The sequence below is a fragment of the Bactrocera neohumeralis genome, chromosome 6 (assembly GCF_024586455.1).
Source record: "Bactrocera neohumeralis isolate Rockhampton chromosome 6, APGP_CSIRO_Bneo_wtdbg2-racon-allhic-juicebox.fasta_v2, whole genome shotgun sequence".
Classification (NCBI taxonomy): domain Eukaryota; kingdom Metazoa; phylum Arthropoda; class Insecta; order Diptera; family Tephritidae; genus Bactrocera; species Bactrocera neohumeralis.
The window spans coordinates 64,871,080-64,887,952 of NC_065923.1; the positions used below are offsets into that span (position 1 = coordinate 64,871,080).

The following is a 16,873-nucleotide window of genomic DNA, read 5'->3' on the forward strand; positions in this document are numbered from 1 at the left end:
TTTCGATGAATATCAGACAATGTTGAGCATCCCCTTTCAGGCCAATAGGACACACTCTGCTTTTCGACTATTTCTTGGCCTTAGCGATATATCTGGACTACCTATCGAACCGTTCTCGTATGTACATATGTATGTGCATTATGTTGGTTATCTCTGGTCTTAGCATTTACATATTATTCGTAATGTAACGTTACTAATATTTAATATGTCGGAAATGTAATTGGAAGTTTCGCAGAAATAAAAAAGTAACACAAAAGGGACGAATAAAATTAGTATTGGCGCCGCTTTCCAATCAGCCGGTTGTTTTCTATTTTTAGTGCAGAGTGAAAAAAAAAACAAACTTAAAAATCTGTGTATAAACATAAAAATATATTGAAACAAAAATTATTTACAAACACCCCCATACAAACATGCTTCAATGCGAAGAAACAGAAGAAACAACGACAAAAGCGCCACCGGCATATATCAATGCGAATTATATACGACAAGCACTGGAATGTAACGTCAGTGGTAGCATGTATGACGATAAGCGTGTTAATGTATTGGAATGTGTTTTCCAATGCATCAACGAGGAAGGTGCAAACAATCGTAGTGATATCTATAGAGCTCATGTGAAATTCGAAGAATATCGGCTCGGTCGTCCTGTGGCAGATAATACAACGCTCATAGTGAAAGATGTGATAATGGATGCGGCCACAAAGGCGAACACAAATGAATTGGTAATGTTTCAACATGTATTGCCAAGAATGAAGCGTATACTGTCAGATATATCGGATTATCGGTATGGAACTGATAAGTATGTTTCTAAGAAAATGGCTCTCAAACTGTTTGCAGAGTAAGTAAAATATAAAATGTTAGTTTACAGTCATGTTAGAACAGTTGTATGTATATACAGTGTGGTTATAGCTTGTATATGTTTTCCAATGAAGAGAAATTATCCACTCTTGTTTGGCATATTAGTCCAAATCGCAATTTAGTTCAAATTTTTAATGATGCGAGGGTGGGTGAGCATATCAATATAGGCTTTTTTTAACTAGATATTTATTGTTGGTTTGGTTAATTGGTTGAAAAGGGGAAGCGCGCGATCGCTGGACAAAAATTGACAGTTAGGCTATGACCTTCCGCTCAGTTGGTGGAGATCTCAAGACACCTTTCTATGAGCCGGTATAGGCGATTAAGGTTTATTCCTCATCAGAGAACAACGTTCTTGTCCGCATAACAACTACCTCCAAGTTCTCACTGTCGCGTAGAAGAATTAATTCCTTGATGAATGTGGCCCAAAGCAAAGCGGATAGGATGCCTTATGGGTTGCCACAATTGATCTGATGAGCGACTTTTATACCTTCCCCAATGTATATGGCTTGTCTATTGCTTATCATGTGATTCAACCAGGTCAGCAGATTCTGATTTATGTGAAATGATGCAACGGCCGCTGTCAGAGCAGCCGTATTAGGGTTGTTGAATGCACCTGCCTCGTCAATAAATGCCGCCATTGTGCATTCTCGTTTTTCTAAGGAACTTTCGATTGTCCCAACTATCTCGTGTAGGACGCTGTCAATCAATGTCTCCAAACAGTAGAGTGGGATTTGTCGTTTGATGAGTTCGTCACAAATCCTTTACATGCTTTTTAGTAGGAAGAATGTTAGACTGATCAGACTGTAATAACTCGTCAAGCCGTAGTTTTCCTTTCCCGGTTTCGCTATGAAGATAACTTTGTTTTCCTGCCACCTTCTGGGGGTGTGCGCTAAATGGACACAGCAGATTTCCATCGTTATGTAGTAGAGCGGCTTTAAAAGTTTTGAAACTACTTAAGTCTTTGGTAACCATTTCTTGGGTGAGGGTCTGCAAAGTAGGCTCCCGAGATGTAGATCATAGGCTCCCGAGATTTAGATCATACCTAGATGTTGATCATACCTTATGAGTCGCATCAATTTTCGACTGATACCATAAGCTTACAATTCTTCTTCTTCCTTTTTTTGTGTGAATCTTTGTATCGTCCACGGCAGGTGAAACAACCTAGAAACTTTTTCGCATTACGCTTAAACGGTCTAAGGACTTGTTGTCCAGGGTGACCCATGTGATCATTTGAGATGTCTTGTGTGCAGCCAACCGTTAGTCTGTCAATTCAAGATGGTGCACTTTTGTCACGTTATACTTCGTAGTGTGGTAGCTGTTTTCAGGGCACTTGTAGTCCTCCAAACTCGCAAAATAAATTTTTGACCGCTGCCATTGATGTAGTAGTAACCGTATATATCACTCAAGCGCCATTTAATTTCTCTGCGATATTGCTCTATCTATCCTATTTTAATAAAATCGGCTTTCACCTGCAGTAAAAACAAAACTACGAGTCGGTTTCGTATGCAATTTTGATTGTATCCGCTTACGATCTTGCAAAATTAGCGCCATCGAACGAAGTTCTACTTATCAGATCACCTTCTATTTACTCTTTGGTTTCATTTACTAACTCTGAAAAATTTCTAAAAAATTAAGTAGTAGCAGCTACCGGTAAACCATCTTCATATCAAAATATAACAATAGCAAATAATACCTATTACGATAAACAATATGAACCGCCATTAATCTTACATTCATAACTATTTTCAGTTGTTTATTTTGCGAACGTGGTATACGTGAGATATTCGTACTGGAAGATTTACAGGAACTGGACTATGGCCCCCTTGAACCGCGCTATGGATTAGATTTCGAAGAATCGAAAATCGTTATGAGTAAACTTGCAGATCTCCATGCGGCCTCCATGCAGTATATGAAGGAGGTGGGTTTGCAAAATTTGTAAGACTCATCTAATAAACAAACCACATGTTTCCTTTCATTTCAAAAAGTATCCTAATGGTGCAGCGACACTACTACCATCACCGCTCGCCAACGGCATTAGTCCGACTAGCCGACAAGCGGTTACAGCGTTCGAAGGCATGCGCAACGCTATTAAGATGGTTGAACAGTGGACGGGCTTTGGTGGTATTGCAGCATCCATGCGCATATGGACGGAAAACTTCAATGAACGTCTAACACAGGTACTGAGAAGACGACGTTGTCGTTTTAGTGTTATTAACCATGGTGAACTCTGCACGAAGAATATACTCATACGGTTAGGAGTTCAAGAAAGCGCCGATCTAAAAATTCTTATCGTGCCTAAGGACGCTGTATTTGTAAGTAGATGATTTAGTTAATTAGCAAGTAATACAAATTTCCCTTCCAAACTTAGCTGGATTTTCAATTGTCCTTTGTTGGCAGTTGTGGTTACGATTTAAATGTCTTCCTCTACACTAGCGTCAGCGTGGAAGTCTTGAAATTACATCGTCATGAGCTGCTACGTCACTATCACGATCGCTTAAAGGAAACCCTTAAGCGTTTAAAATTTCAAGAAGCTGAATTACCCAGTTGGCAGACATTAATGGGGGAGGTGTACGATCTCGAATTCATTGGTTATTATGCTTTGCTGTGTTTGTTGCCATTAAGTTGTATGGACGACGTAGCTTCCACTGAGGAGCTTGAGAGGCAACACAAATTGATGTACGAAAATCAGAGAGTACAGGAAATGCTTCGTTATGGCTTGCCGCGCCTCACCCAGTTGGGTGTGCTAGACCTTGTACCTAGGGAAAGGGATTATCCACCGAGTTGATGATGTATGTATGTAGTTTAAATAAAAAAAAACAACGAATAGTGATATTATACTTAAAAATAGTATTGTCAATAATTTTTACATTTTGAAAAAGTTGGAGTGCTTTCCTTAGCTCGGTAAAGCTTGCATCGTCATTTGTGTAAATTAGTGTGGTAAGTAGGTCTAATAAAGCACATACAAGTAGTGTGTTGGGATTCTGAAGCTTGTCTTTTGAGCGTGGGCTGTGTTTCAAAACTGTGCTTATAGTTGTTAAACGACTGCCCCATCATCTTCTTCACGTCGTGCTGATGATGATGGTGAGATTAATATCTTGGGGTTTCGTAAAGTCTACAAATAGGCTTGATGATTATTAGTTCATTTCTGATTATAATTATTGCCATGTTCCTATAACGAGATAAAAAAACGGAAATGGTCGTAAGGAATCCCTTAAGCGTCACTCTTGTAATACTCCCACTTCGTATATTAGAACGATTTTTACAACGAAATTAGCTCTACTGTTGGTAGTTGGGATAGATAAAGACATTCTTCGCGTTAGTATCTTACTTTCATCAACTTAGTAACACATATTTAATTTTACATACTAATAATTTCCATTTTGGCGCGATAAGCTTTGATAATAATTTCACTCAACACCAGCAAACTAAGAATCTAAGTCGAAATTTCACAATCACAAGCATATAGAGAGAAGAGAGCTGTAACAATTGTTTATAAAAGCTTCGCCGAAAAGTTCTTTCCATGGCTGTAGGTATACATATGTGTGTATGTATGAGTATATGAGGTTTGGAATGAACACCAGCAATATTTGAAATCAGTTGCAATCTCATTCGTGTACCGGTGGTATTGCGAGCGAACGTTCAACGGGTCGCGAAACGTCAAAACCTCTATTCAGTTCACTGTCAAAGTTGAGGAGGTGATTTACGCTCTCACTTGGTATTTGGTGTTTACATATTATTCGTAATGCTCAGGCGTGGGTAAAACCTTAGCATGTGCTAAGAGACCATTTGCTTACATGTCAAATTGTCCAACTCAAATATAATTGCCACTCAACCTGAATAATATTAAGTTTGATGCATTCAGAGATCTGCAATGAGTACTAATAAAATTAATGTACTTAAGTCATGACTCATAAGTGTGAAGGGTATATGGAGGGTTCTGAACAAGGAGAGGATACTCATGGCGACTTTTTCGCTGCTTAAGATAAGTGGATGGGGTGGAGTCGCTGGAGGAGAGGTACAGTGTGCTTTTCACGCATGGAGAGGTGGTTTTCTATAAGGAGCTCTTGGTCAATCTTAGCGGTAGGCTACCGTACCACTGTAGTGTTTTTCAAGCAGAAGCGGCTGCCTTAAAGGGGGTGTTAGATGTACTGCTACGAAGTGCAGCCACTATCAGCAAAGTGAACTATCGCTCTGACAATGAACGGCAATAGTAGCGCTGAGGTCGCTAACTGTGCGCTCAAAACTAGTCAATGAGCTTTTGTTCTCACTAGAAACAGCAGCTAACTATTTCATAATGGGACTGGTCATGGCGAAATCGCTGGCAACACTGCAAAGCCGATGAGCTAGTCAGAGGGGCACCCTTGCCTCGCTCAAATCGGAATGGGACCGAGTACTTAGCAGGCGCTGGTCGACGACCAACTCCAGTGTGATCATTTCGGCCTAGAATAGTGCACAGGAGATCTACTGAACTATTTTCCCTTAGAAAAATTCATTTTGCCGCAACACTTTATTACCCTTTCTTCTCCATTGTCCAGTCTTTAAAACACTGAGATTTTCTTACTTTCGGCGGACCAGAAGACAATGCCGAAACTGGCATTACCTGCCTCAACAAATTTGTGATGGCCAAAAAGCGCTTTTAGAATATTGGAGTTTTAAGTACCACAACAGACCGGCGTTCTAAGTCGTCCAAGAGAAATTCCCTTTAGAATCGACCTCTTAACCTAAAACACTTCTGTTTCTTCAAGTCATTCGAATAGTTTCAACATATAGGACTAATTGATAGATCTCTCATTTTATACAAATTGATTTAATGGATCCCAATCGTGGCTATTTTTTAGTTAGCATGAATATCAAACAAGATGTTATACTATTTTGAGCGAACAAGTCTAAGGATTAACTTTTGTTCTAAATATCTACTAAAAGTAAAAGAAGATAATAATTTTTAAAATGGACAACTGCGTTCAACTTCAAAGTTATGACTTTTGTTTGTACATGCCGGCCATTGTTATGTTGAACTGCCGGGTGTTTCGATGATACAAAATCGGCATCATGTTCTTATAAAATATTGTACCTGCTCGAGCAGCTGGAATTATTTTCTCCAGCAGCAGATTGAAGAAGTCGCACGATAGGGAGTCGCCTTGTCTGAAACCTCGTTTGGTATCGAACGGCTCGGAGAGGTCCTTCCCGATCCTGACGGAGCTTTTCGTTTAGTTTCTGAGTTTAGTATGCACAAATGTGCAGCCGCGTCATGTCGCGCTCTGTTATTGTTTGTTTTATTGTTCAGCACTGTTTTACTCTTTACTCATACTCTAGCTATGTTTAACATGCATAAATGTGTTTTTGTTGATTATGTTTTTTTGCCTTATATTCACTATTATGTCCAATTCACATAGAACTTTTGCTTCGCTTTGCGTCAGACATTTATTTTGACAGCAAAGTTCGATGTACCCTTTTGCATCACATAAAATGTTTTCGACGCGAAGCCAAGCAAAATATTGGTCAAAGCTTTTTACGCTTTGTCAAGCAACAGTCGCCATATTGGTTGGAGAAACACTGAAAGCAAAGTATCCATTGTGGAATACTCTTTGTTTTTTGTGCTTCGTCGTTTTAGTGTGTTTAGTTCTTCCCTATGCAAAAGTTGAGAGTTGTTCTACCGTCTGCTTGTCCAATAAAGTACGCATTGCCAATCTGTCGCTCTCTATATAAATGCACACATTCAACTCAGTTGTCAGTTGCACACTTCTCTGCTACTAAATCAACGTACCCGTTCTGATGCGGTCTTATGTGACTGGGCCTTTACTCTTTCTAGTGTTACTCAACAAACGAAAGAGTATAATTGCAGATCTCTGGTGCACAATTTCAGTACGTCATAGACCCACTGCTTCGTTTTGTCACACTGTAAACGCAGTCGTTTGGTTGTGGTCGTGTCCATCCCAGGTAATGTTTAATAGATCGGAAATGTAATGCAAGTTTCGAAGAATTTCACAACAAAAATTATTATAAACTAATTCCACAAAAGAGTAACACAAAAGATACGAATAATATTAGTTTTGCCGTCGCTTTCTAAAGTCGGTAATTTTGTATGTTTAGTGCAGAGTGAAAAGATCTGAAAACAAAAAGTACACTGAAACAAAAATTATTACAAATTTCAAATACTCCTATACAAACATGCTTCAAGGCAAAGAAACAGAAGAAACAACGACGAAAGCGCCACCGGCATATATCAATGCGAATTATATACGACAAGCACTGGAATGTAACGTCAGTGGTAGCATGTATGACGATAAGCGTGTTAATGTATTGGAATGTATTTTTCAATGCATCAACGAGGAAGGTGCAAACAATCGTAGTGATATCTATAGAGCTCATGTGAAATTCGAAGAATATCGGCTCGGTCGTCCTGTGGCAGATAATACAACGCTCATAGTGAAAGATGTGATAATGGATGCGGCCACAAAGGCGAACACAAATGAATTGGTAATGTTTCAACACGTATTGCCGAGTATGAAGCGTATACTGTCAGTTATCTCGGATTACCGGTATGGAACTGATAAGTATGTTCCTAAAAAAAGGGGTCTCAAACTATTTGCAGAGTAAGTAAAATATTAAATGTTAGTTTACAGTGATGCTAGAATAGTCGTATGTACAGGGTGGTTCATATAGCGCGTATTTGTTTTTCAATGAAGAGAATTTATCCGCTCTTCAGTTGTATATTCTGCATTAACCCTGCATTGATAACTATTTTCAGTTGCTTATTTTGCGAACGTGGTAAATGTGAAATCTTCGTAATGGAAGATTTACACGCACTTGACTATCGTCCCCTTGAACCGCGCTATGGATTAGATTTGGAAGAATCAGTACTAGTTATGAGTAAACTTGCAGATCTCCATGCAGCGTCCATGCAGTATATGAAGGAGGTGGCTGTGCAAAACTTTTAAGACACATCAATAAATAATTTACACGTTTTCTTCCGTTCCAAAAAGTTTCCAAATATGGTAGCAACACTGCTACCATCACCGCTCTCCAGTGGCATTAGTCCGACTAGCCGACAGGCTGTTACAGCGTTCGAAGGCATGCGCAACGCTATTAAGATGGTTGAACAGTGGACGGGCTTTGATGGTATCGCAGCATCCATGCGCATATGGACGGAAAACTTCAATGAACGTCTAACACAGGTGCTGAGAAGACGACGTTGTCGTTTCAATGTTATTAACCATGGTGAACTCTGCACGAAGAATATTCTCACACGGTTAGGAGTTAAAGATAGCTCTGATCCAAACATTGTTATCGTGCCTAAGGATGCTGTATTTGTAAGTAAATGACTTAGCTAATTAGCAAATAATACAAATTTACATTTCAAAAAATAGCTGGATTTTCAATTGTCCTTCGTTGGCAGTTGTGGTTACGATTTAAATGTCTTCCTCTACACTAGCGTCAGCGTGGAAGTCTTGAAATTACATCGTCATGAGCTGCTACGTCACTATCACGATCGCTTAAAGGAAACCCTTAAGCGTTTAAAATTCCAAGAGCCTGAATTACCCACTTGGCAGACATTGATAGATGAAGTATACGATCTCGAATTCATTGGTTATTACGCTTTGCTGTGTTTGTTGCCATTAAGTTGTATGGATGGCGTAGCTTCCACTGAGGAGCATGAGAGGCAACACAAATTGATGTATGAAAATGAGAGAGTACAGGAAATGCTTCGTTATGGCTTGACGCGCTTAGCTCAGTTGGGTGTGTTAGACTGTATAACTAGTGAAACGGATTATCCACCGAGTTGATGATGTATGTATGTATGTACATATGCAGTTTAAATAAAATCACAACGAATGGTGATATTATACAAAAAAATAGTATTCTGAATTAATTTTACATTTTGAATTTGTCAGCGTTTTTCTAAAACACCTTTTACTGCTCTTTTGTTAGTCAGTGTGTTGAAGATAACTCTTAAGCTTGTTCTGAAAGTTATATATGATGTTATAGAAGTTCGATCTCTCTTTGGAAGTTACGGTAGGTTTTGAACTTTCGCGTCTTCTCAGAACTTTTTAATACACCTACTGTTGCCCTTTTGGGAGTCAGTGGGTGAAGCTAACTCTGCTGTTTGTTCTGGAAGTTCCCTTCTTATAGTACCACCTTAATTGTGCTCCTAATTGTCTTTGAACATTCATTATATGTATTTTAGTTGATCCATTCTGAGTCCCAAAAAATGAATGGTTTCCTTAGCTTGAGGCTATTGTCATTTGAGTAGGGTAGAATGAGATGTAGGGCTAAGGAAGTATAAGTATATTATATGGGGATTCTGAAGTTAGTCTTTTGAGCATGGGTTGTTTTCGGAAACTGTGCGAACAGTTATTAATCGACTGCCCGATCATCTTCTTTATGCCGTGCTGATGTTGATGGTAAGATGAATATCTAGGAGTTTTGTAGGTTCTGCAAATAGGCTTGTTGATGTGTGGATTATTTAGATGGTTTCTGATTATACTTATTGCAATGGTCCTATAACGAGATAAAAATTGAACTGGACGTAAGGAATCCCTTAGGGGTCACTCCTGAAATACTTCCACCTCATAAAGTAGATGTATTTTTACAACGGAATCAGCTATGCTGTTGGTACCATAGTTGGGGTAGAGAAAGACATTATTCGCGTTAGTATCTTACTTTTGTTAACTTAGTAACACATATTTGATTTTACATACTAATTAAATATTTTTTTTTTAATAATTTCCATTTCGACGTTATAATAATTTCACTCATAACATCAGCGAACTAATAATCTAAGTCGAAATAACCCCTTAAATTAATAAATCAGAAGTGTGGGCGCGTTTATATCAATTTCACAATCACAAGCATATTGAGAAGAGAGAGAGATAATATTTGTTTATAAAAGCTTCGCTGAAAAGCTCTTTCCATAGCTATAGGTATACACATGCATGTACGAGTATATAGGGTTTGGAATGAGCAGCATATTACTGGTGAAATCAGTTGCAATCTCATTCGTGTACGGGCAGTATTGTCAAAGCACGTTGAGCGGAAGTTTATTGAGGGTTTGCGTTTTGGTGGTTTATCAATAAACGTAAATACATACAGAAAAAAAATACGAAGATTAGTGTGTAAATAAGTTGTGATAAAAAAAATGTGCACAAAGCAAGCCGAGTCGACATTACTACCGTCCTACCTCAACGAGGACTTCATTAAAAATGCATTGGAAAGTCACTTTAAGGGCGCGCTAGATGACAGCAACAACAATAAAGTCGAAATTTTGGAATGTCAATTTGAACGTGCCACAGCAGAGGGCGAAAACTTTTGCAGCGTCATCTACCGTGCAAGAGTACAATTTCGCTTGCATGGCGCAGGCGCGGAAAATTCAAATGAAAAGCGCGAAATAACGGTTATTGTGAAAGATGTGTTGAGAGAAATAGCGGAACTCGGTTCGAATGAGTTGGCTATGTATAAACATGTGCTGCCTCAAATGCAGAAGATACTTGAACAAGCCGCTGAGAAGTCTGAGCTAGGTGATGCAGCTACGGCGCCGAAATTTTATGCCAAGTAGGTGTAGTAGTAATCCAAAATAATAATAATATTTTTACATGTTTTCTATTTATTAATTTTAGTTGCTACTTTTGTGAGCGTAACCCACGTGAGATTTATGTTTTAGAAGATCTAAATGACGCCGACTATCGCCGTATGAACCGTTTCGTAGGTCTTGATTTAGAAGAGACGAAAGTCGTACTAAAAAAGCTTGCAATATTCCATGCCGCATCAATGAAGTATATTGAAAAAGTGAGTGAAGAATGTTGTAAGTAGAGGAAAAGTTGAGGTTAGAGAGCACAAAAGAGCTTTGCAGAGGACTAACGCTAAGCCTTGAAGTTGGGTTGCGAAGTGGGGGACTAAGAAAAAATGAAGACACAAATTAGAAAAAATTACAGACTGTCACTGAAATATGTACATACTGCTTCACTGACCCCATAAATTAAGTGTATATATTGGAGTTATATCTTCCTTTGTAGAAGAAATCATACTGTATGAATACCAATGAGGTACTTGACGTAAGCTTCGAGAGCTACGTTGCTGCTAATACTAAACGCTCTTGTGATCTCGAAAAGACAGCACTTGAGTAGTAAAATGTATATACTATAAGACGACAGTTGATCCAGTGCTCATTGAGTTGACTCAATGCCTCACTGGTTTGAAGACAACACTTCGGTCGGGTAGCAAAATGTATTTACTATTAGGCGACAGTCGCTCCAACACTTCCAATCACGTAGAATACATTTACTATTCGACCTAACCAAAAAGAAAGCTCCATAAAGGGTTTATATAAGCGTCCAGGATGATGGCGGCAAAACCATGAATTGCGTTGGGACCGCACACTATAAAGAAGTTGCTCCGCACAGAGGAGAAAGTGGCATTGGTAATAGGCAGCAGGAAACGCCATGCCAAGCTACTTCTGGGAGGGTACAACCTTGCAAGGTGTAAAGATATGAACAATCTCCCCGAGACAAATTTCACTGCAGACTCGAGAAGCACTTGTCCAACTAGCAAACTGCTGGATTTGTGAGATAAAACAGGAAACTTCAGAACACCTAATTATAGATTACCCAGCAATTTGTAGAAGCAGGCTCAAAGCTCTGGGCTCCATCTACGTGAACAGGGATCACATTACCTCAGTCGCGCACAGCGAGCTCCTGGATTTGTTCAGAATGCTGGACCTTTGTGACAATATGTGATATAGGAGAGGGCACAATAGACCATAGGTCGCAGTGCAAAGCTTCAATTATTTTCTATCTATTTATCTCTACCAGATCATTTAAATTTTTTTCTCGACATAAACTTTTTCACAGTTCCCCACAGAATCGGCTGCGCTAATGCCTTCAACACTCTCTAACGGCTTCAACGATGATGTGTTTTTCAATGCTATTGTTGTGGGTGGCATAACAGCGGCGACTAAAGTTGTGGCCGAATGGGAAAATTTTGAAGAGATTGCAAATAAAATGCGCTCATCTGTCGAGAATTTCGACGCGTGGGCGAAGCGCGTAATGCGACCCGAACGTTGCCGTTTCAACGTGATTACGCATGGCGATCTCTGGGCAAATAATGTACTAATGAAATACGCGATAGTAGATGGTAAAAGAGTGCCACAAGATGCTGTATTTGTAAGTTGTTAATAATTCTTTAAATTTTATGGATAAAAATATTTTGTTTTGTCTCTATAGGTCGACTTTCAATTGGATTTTGTTGGCAGTTGTGGCTACGATCTCAATTTCTTCTTAAACACAAGCGTTCAGCTGGATGTCTTGAAGTTACATCGCTATGAGTTGCTGCGCCATTATTATGCACATCTAAAGAAGACACTGCAAATCTTGGGTACCGAAGAATCGGACATACCCAGTTGGCAAGTGGTTATGGAGGAAGTGCGTGATTTAGAGTTGGCTAGTTACTTTGCGTTGACATGTGAATTGCCGCTTTGCTGCATGGATCGTCAGGACTCGGTAGGTTTGACTTTAAATAGTTTAATTGATCCGACAATAAAAGAAGAAATACGTAAAAAGCTGTTAACAAACAAGCGTGTATTAGAAATGTTACGTTATGGATTGGATCGTTTGAATGAGCTGGGTGTTTTAGATTTATGATGAATGTTTTCAAAAATATATTGTAATTGCAAAAATATGTTTTTTCTTATAGAATTACTCATTCATTTATTTCCAGAGTACATAGTTTTAAGTCTTTATCGGGGTTATTTATAGTAAGTTTTTGAGAGAAGAATTAAGAAATTTATATATGGCCTAAGAAACGAACAGATTTGTTAAAGTTGGGCAACGGATTAACATATCTTTGATGATGGATTATCGAAAAGGTTTGAGGAGATGTAGTTAGTGTCTTGTGGTAAGTATTATATGTACGTCAGAATTATGTTCAGAAAATTAGAAATGGAATCCTCAGAGTGCCAATGCACATAGGAAGCATTGTATGTTAAGCAGGTTTCCTTGGAGTTACAGAAAGGCGGAGTTGAAGGTGTGATTTCGAGAAAAGCTTCTTTTTTTCACTGGCGTAGACACCGCCTACGTGGTTATAGCCGAGTTTACAACAGCGCGCCCGTCGTTCTTCCTTTTCGTTGTTTTTCGATGATTGATTCCAAGTGTAGTGAGATCCTTCTCCACCTGATTTTTCTCTTCCTCTGCTTCCCCCGGCGGGTACTGCGTCGAATACTCTCAAAACTGAAGTGTTTTTAGCCATTCTGCTGTTTCTTAATTCGCTAACTATGTAATGACGTCGTATATCATCCTTCAATCGACTGCGGTATTTGCCATTGCTAATGCGCAAAGGACCTTTAATCTTTCGCGAAACCTTTCTCTCGAAAACTTTTAATACCGTTTCATTAGATGTTGTCATCTTCTGTGCCTCTACACCGTATAGCAGGGCAAGTATGATTAGGGACTGGTAGAATTTAGTCTTTGTTTGTCGAGAGAGGATTTTACTTCTCAATTGCCTACTGAGTCCGAAGTAGCACCTGTTGGTAAGAATTATTGCGTTGGATTTCGATGCTGACGTTGTTGTTGGTGCCAATGCTGGTTCCAAGATAGCCGGAATTATCTACGACTTCGAAGTTACGATTATCAACAGTAACGTGGGATCCAAATCGCGAGTGCGACGACTGTTTGCTGACAGTAGATATTTCGTCTTGACCTCGTTCCCTACCAGACACATTTGCGTCGCTTCATTCTCTAATCTGGAGACTTAACGGCGCGGTTGTTTTGGCCACTGATATCGATGTCATCGGCGTACGCCAGTAGTTGTACACTCTTGTGGCAGATTGTACATTCTCTATTCAGATCTCTAGCTCGAAATACTTTCCCCAGGAGTAGATTGAAGAAGTCGCACGATAGGGAGTCATCTTGTCGGCTACTCTACTTAATAAGAAGCTGAGCGCGAGACATGCAGTTAATGACGGTAGTCGATGTTCTGTCACTCTCTAAATAATTCGACTTTCACGTGCTCTCTTTGACCATAGTTAGAACTATTCAGCTGATTGCCTAGCCAACAACAAGGCTTTTTCCTCTGGGATTTTATGATTTAGCCGTAATAGCAGCCGTGTTTGGAGTGAAAAGTGTAGGATTGTTACACCGAGCTATTTAGGTGTCTACTGTTCTGTAGTATTTCGTCCAATTTTTAAAGGTCGTATAGATTTACGAGGGAAAAAGTTAGATCGTTCCAGCAAAAATAGTCAGTAAGCTCTGAGAGGTACTTAGAGTATCTGCCAACCGTTTCAATAATGCATACTTGTTGCGAAGAGTTCTGTCCACTATGTATAATAAAATAACCACCGCGTCTAATGCTTTTGTAAAGTCAAACGATATTAAGGTATTATTCTCATAAGGAGACAATTTTCTCATGGCCACGTGAAGTGCTCTCTATGATAGTCATATTAATGATTAGACGGGCTTGGATGGTGAGCAGACTTAGAGAGAAACAAGGTCTCAGCAGTGGTGGTTACTAGGAAACCAGATATATCGACATAACCCAGCAGAGTTAGGAGAGTACGGATTTCATAATTTCTATCTTTTTTGGGAAAACATGCAATAAAAGCCTGTTCAGACTCTATAATTTACGAAAGAAAGCTGTTTAAGCGAATAAAACTCTCCTCATAATTTTATGTGATTAATGGGCAATTAGCATATCATATTAAGTTAGTGACTAGATATATAAAATTGAAATCGGGTGATTTTTTAAGAGCTTGGCATAAAATGAAACGTTAGTTCATATCATCATTAAAACCGCGGCTGCGTCTTGGGTGGTCCATTCGGAAAGTCCAATTTTGGGCAACTTTTTCGAGCATTTATTTCTTCGGAAATGTTGTCTTCCAAAGCTGGAATACATATGCATAAAACGTTACGGTGAATTGATCGTTCGATAACAAATTATGTATACATGCCACACATCGCGATTCTATATGTACATATGTCACTAATTTTTTTTTGCACTCCATCTACTTACTTGGCGAGCAAAACGAATGGAAAAGTATCGTTTATAGGTGGCACACGTTCTCGTTTTAATGGGAAACGTGGAAACTTCTTCATATCTTCCTCGAACCAAGCATAATCATTAGTCATTAGTTGCTTGACGTTCTTCAGTTGTCTCAGTTCGGTAAAAGTATTCCCAGCGGAGAAATTATATTCCATCGGTGGCGGTAGCTTACAAAGGAAGTGATAACCTGGTATTAAAGAAAAGATATATGAAATAGTGTAGAAAGCAAAATACTTAAAATAGTCACCTGTTGTGTGACACTCTTCATTTTGATGCTCCAAAAAATACAATTCACACGATTTAGGCTTTTGATAGTTTTTGAAATTCGATATGCGATCCACAAAATATTGAAAGAGATCGGTAATATTTTGCTTAAACTCGAAACGCAATTCCAAGTTGTCGCTGTGTAGAAAAAATTAAAAATATTTCAAATATGTAATAATAATTTATTAAAATTTTAATTAGAAATTGGAACTTATAGTTTATTAAAATTAAAAAAAAAATCTTATATATGTAAATGCCAACTTTTAGTTTATAATTTGTATAGTGCAAAGGTGCGTAAGCTTATATCAACTGCACCGCAGCAATTTTCCAGTTGATAAAACATTTTCATTTGCATAATAGTAATAATAATAAACACAAATAATGTAGACGCATTTTTATATACATACATACGTATGTACGTATGAACAATAATGATAATAATGCTATGAAGGCAATGACGCACAGAAATGGAGTAGCAAGCATCAAGCTCAATGTTGCACGAACCATACAATGCCTTTTGCCTTGCTTGCACCTTCACTGGATTTGAAATGTACAGTAGGAAACTGAGCACTAATAAACTTTTAGTTCTGAACAGGTGCATCATCGCCGAATTTGTATTAATTAATGATGCTATGAAAAATATTAAGGTCAAGTGTAGAGGAAACAGGTCGACGGTGTGGATGGTGGGAGGAATATTTTTTATCCCATCTTGATAGTTAAATTTTCGCTTAAAATTATGTTAGAATTATACAGGGTTGAAGTGTAATCAATTAAAAAAGCCATAAATTCGATATGGAAAATAATTTTAATTTATTTTAAAGTGCAAAATGTGTGAAAATAATCATAAATTCTGGACCAATTCACTTTTGCTCGATATGACCACCTTTTGCCTTAACTATGGCCTTGAGACGGTCAAAAAACGAATCGCAAGCTGCCTGAATGTGACTTGCCGGTATTTTCGCCCACTCACGGACAATAGCTTTCTTCAGCATCTCGAGACTGGTGTATTTTTTACTTCGGACCTTGCTCTCCAAAATGGCACAGAGAGAATAATCCATTGGATTTGTGAGACGGTGCTGAGTTTTGTTGAAACGTCCATGGTTTGCGACCGAAATGTTTGTTTGCCCACGGCTTCAAAGCAGCCTCCAGAACACTCTCCCGATAAAATGTCCCATTTACTTTGACGCCAGGCTCGATGAAAACAATTGGAGAGCGCCCATCTGCGGTGACAGCGGCCCAAACCATTATTTGTGGCGGATGCTGCCTCCTGGTGGCCAACCGATGACTTAGATTCTCGTATGAACGGTCGGTCAAGTAAACCATATCGGTTTGAGAGTTTACGAATTGGTCAATTGGAAAAATTGTTTCGTCAGAAAACACAATGTTCGGAATTTGACCGCTTTCGACCAAGCGAAGCAACTGCTTCGCTCTCTCAAGTCTTACTTGTTGCTGCTTCGGTGTGAGATCATGGGCCTTTTGGAACTTGTAAGGCTTAACCTTGAGCTCATTTTTCAATATGCGTCAGATGCTGCGGTCGGATATTTTCTCTTCTTTAGCCATTTGATTGGCACTTCGTCGTGGATTTCGCTCAAGTCGCTTCTTCACTTTCCAAACCATCTCACGTGACGTTGCAGTCTTTTGATGACCACCTCCATGGCGTTTTGCGCTGCTACCAGTATCATTGTAACGAGTGATGGTGCGATTAACAAAAACTTTATTCACATTAATG

General features: G+C 38.9%; 4 protein-coding genes and 1 long non-coding RNA gene across 7 annotated transcripts in view; 3 read left to right on the top strand and 2 right to left on the bottom strand.

The window, feature by feature from the left end:
* Window positions 1-16,873, bottom strand: part of LOC126761687 (uncharacterized) — a 60,121-nt gene that overhangs the window by 8,933 nt on the left and 34,315 nt on the right. Inside the window, exons 9-10 of the mRNA XM_050478047.1 lie at window positions 15,128-15,282; window positions 14,851-15,067 (exon numbers count right to left, since the gene is read on the bottom strand). Coding sequence (XP_050334004.1) covers window positions 14,851-15,067; window positions 15,128-15,282 — 372 coding nt within the window. The remainder of the gene's footprint in view (window positions 1-14,850; window positions 15,068-15,127; window positions 15,283-16,873) is intronic.
* On the top strand, window positions 210-3,700 carry LOC126761667 (uncharacterized). Its single transcript, XM_050478022.1, has 4 exons — window positions 210-835; window positions 2,605-2,773; window positions 2,841-3,167; window positions 3,224-3,700. The coding sequence occupies exons 1-4, from the start codon at window positions 411-413 to the stop codon at window positions 3,638-3,640; spliced, it is 1,338 nt and encodes a 445-aa protein (XP_050333979.1). The 5' UTR covers window positions 210-410; the 3' UTR covers window positions 3,641-3,700.
* LOC126761690 (uncharacterized) lies at window positions 3,680-4,256 on the bottom strand. Its single transcript, XR_007667387.1, has 2 exons — window positions 4,095-4,256; window positions 3,680-4,024 (listed from the first exon to the last, which is right to left on the bottom strand). It is a non-coding gene; the product is annotated as an uncharacterized LOC126761690 (long non-coding RNA).
* LOC126761668 (uncharacterized) lies at window positions 4,536-8,725 on the top strand. 3 transcript variants are annotated; one of them, XM_050478025.1, is made up of 5 exons: window positions 4,536-4,550; window positions 6,946-7,448; window positions 7,604-7,772; window positions 7,839-8,165; window positions 8,223-8,725. In XM_050478025.1, the coding sequence occupies exons 2-5, from the start codon at window positions 7,024-7,026 to the stop codon at window positions 8,637-8,639; spliced, it is 1,338 nt and encodes a 445-aa protein (XP_050333982.1). In that variant the 5' UTR covers window positions 4,536-4,550; window positions 6,946-7,023; the 3' UTR covers window positions 8,640-8,725. The 3 variants fall into 3 exon arrangements, with proteins under 3 accessions (XP_050333982.1, XP_050333981.1, XP_050333980.1); XM_050478024.1 differs by lacking the exon at window positions 4,536-4,550 and adding an exon at window positions 4,556-4,570; XM_050478023.1 differs by lacking the exon at window positions 4,536-4,550 and having other exon boundaries at window positions 6,188-7,448.
* LOC126761670 (uncharacterized) lies at window positions 9,828-12,525 on the top strand. The gene is made up of 4 exons (XM_050478026.1): window positions 9,828-10,404; window positions 10,470-10,638; window positions 11,700-12,011; window positions 12,072-12,525. The coding sequence occupies exons 1-4, from the start codon at window positions 9,992-9,994 to the stop codon at window positions 12,486-12,488; spliced, it is 1,311 nt and encodes a 436-aa protein (XP_050333983.1). The 5' UTR covers window positions 9,828-9,991; the 3' UTR covers window positions 12,489-12,525.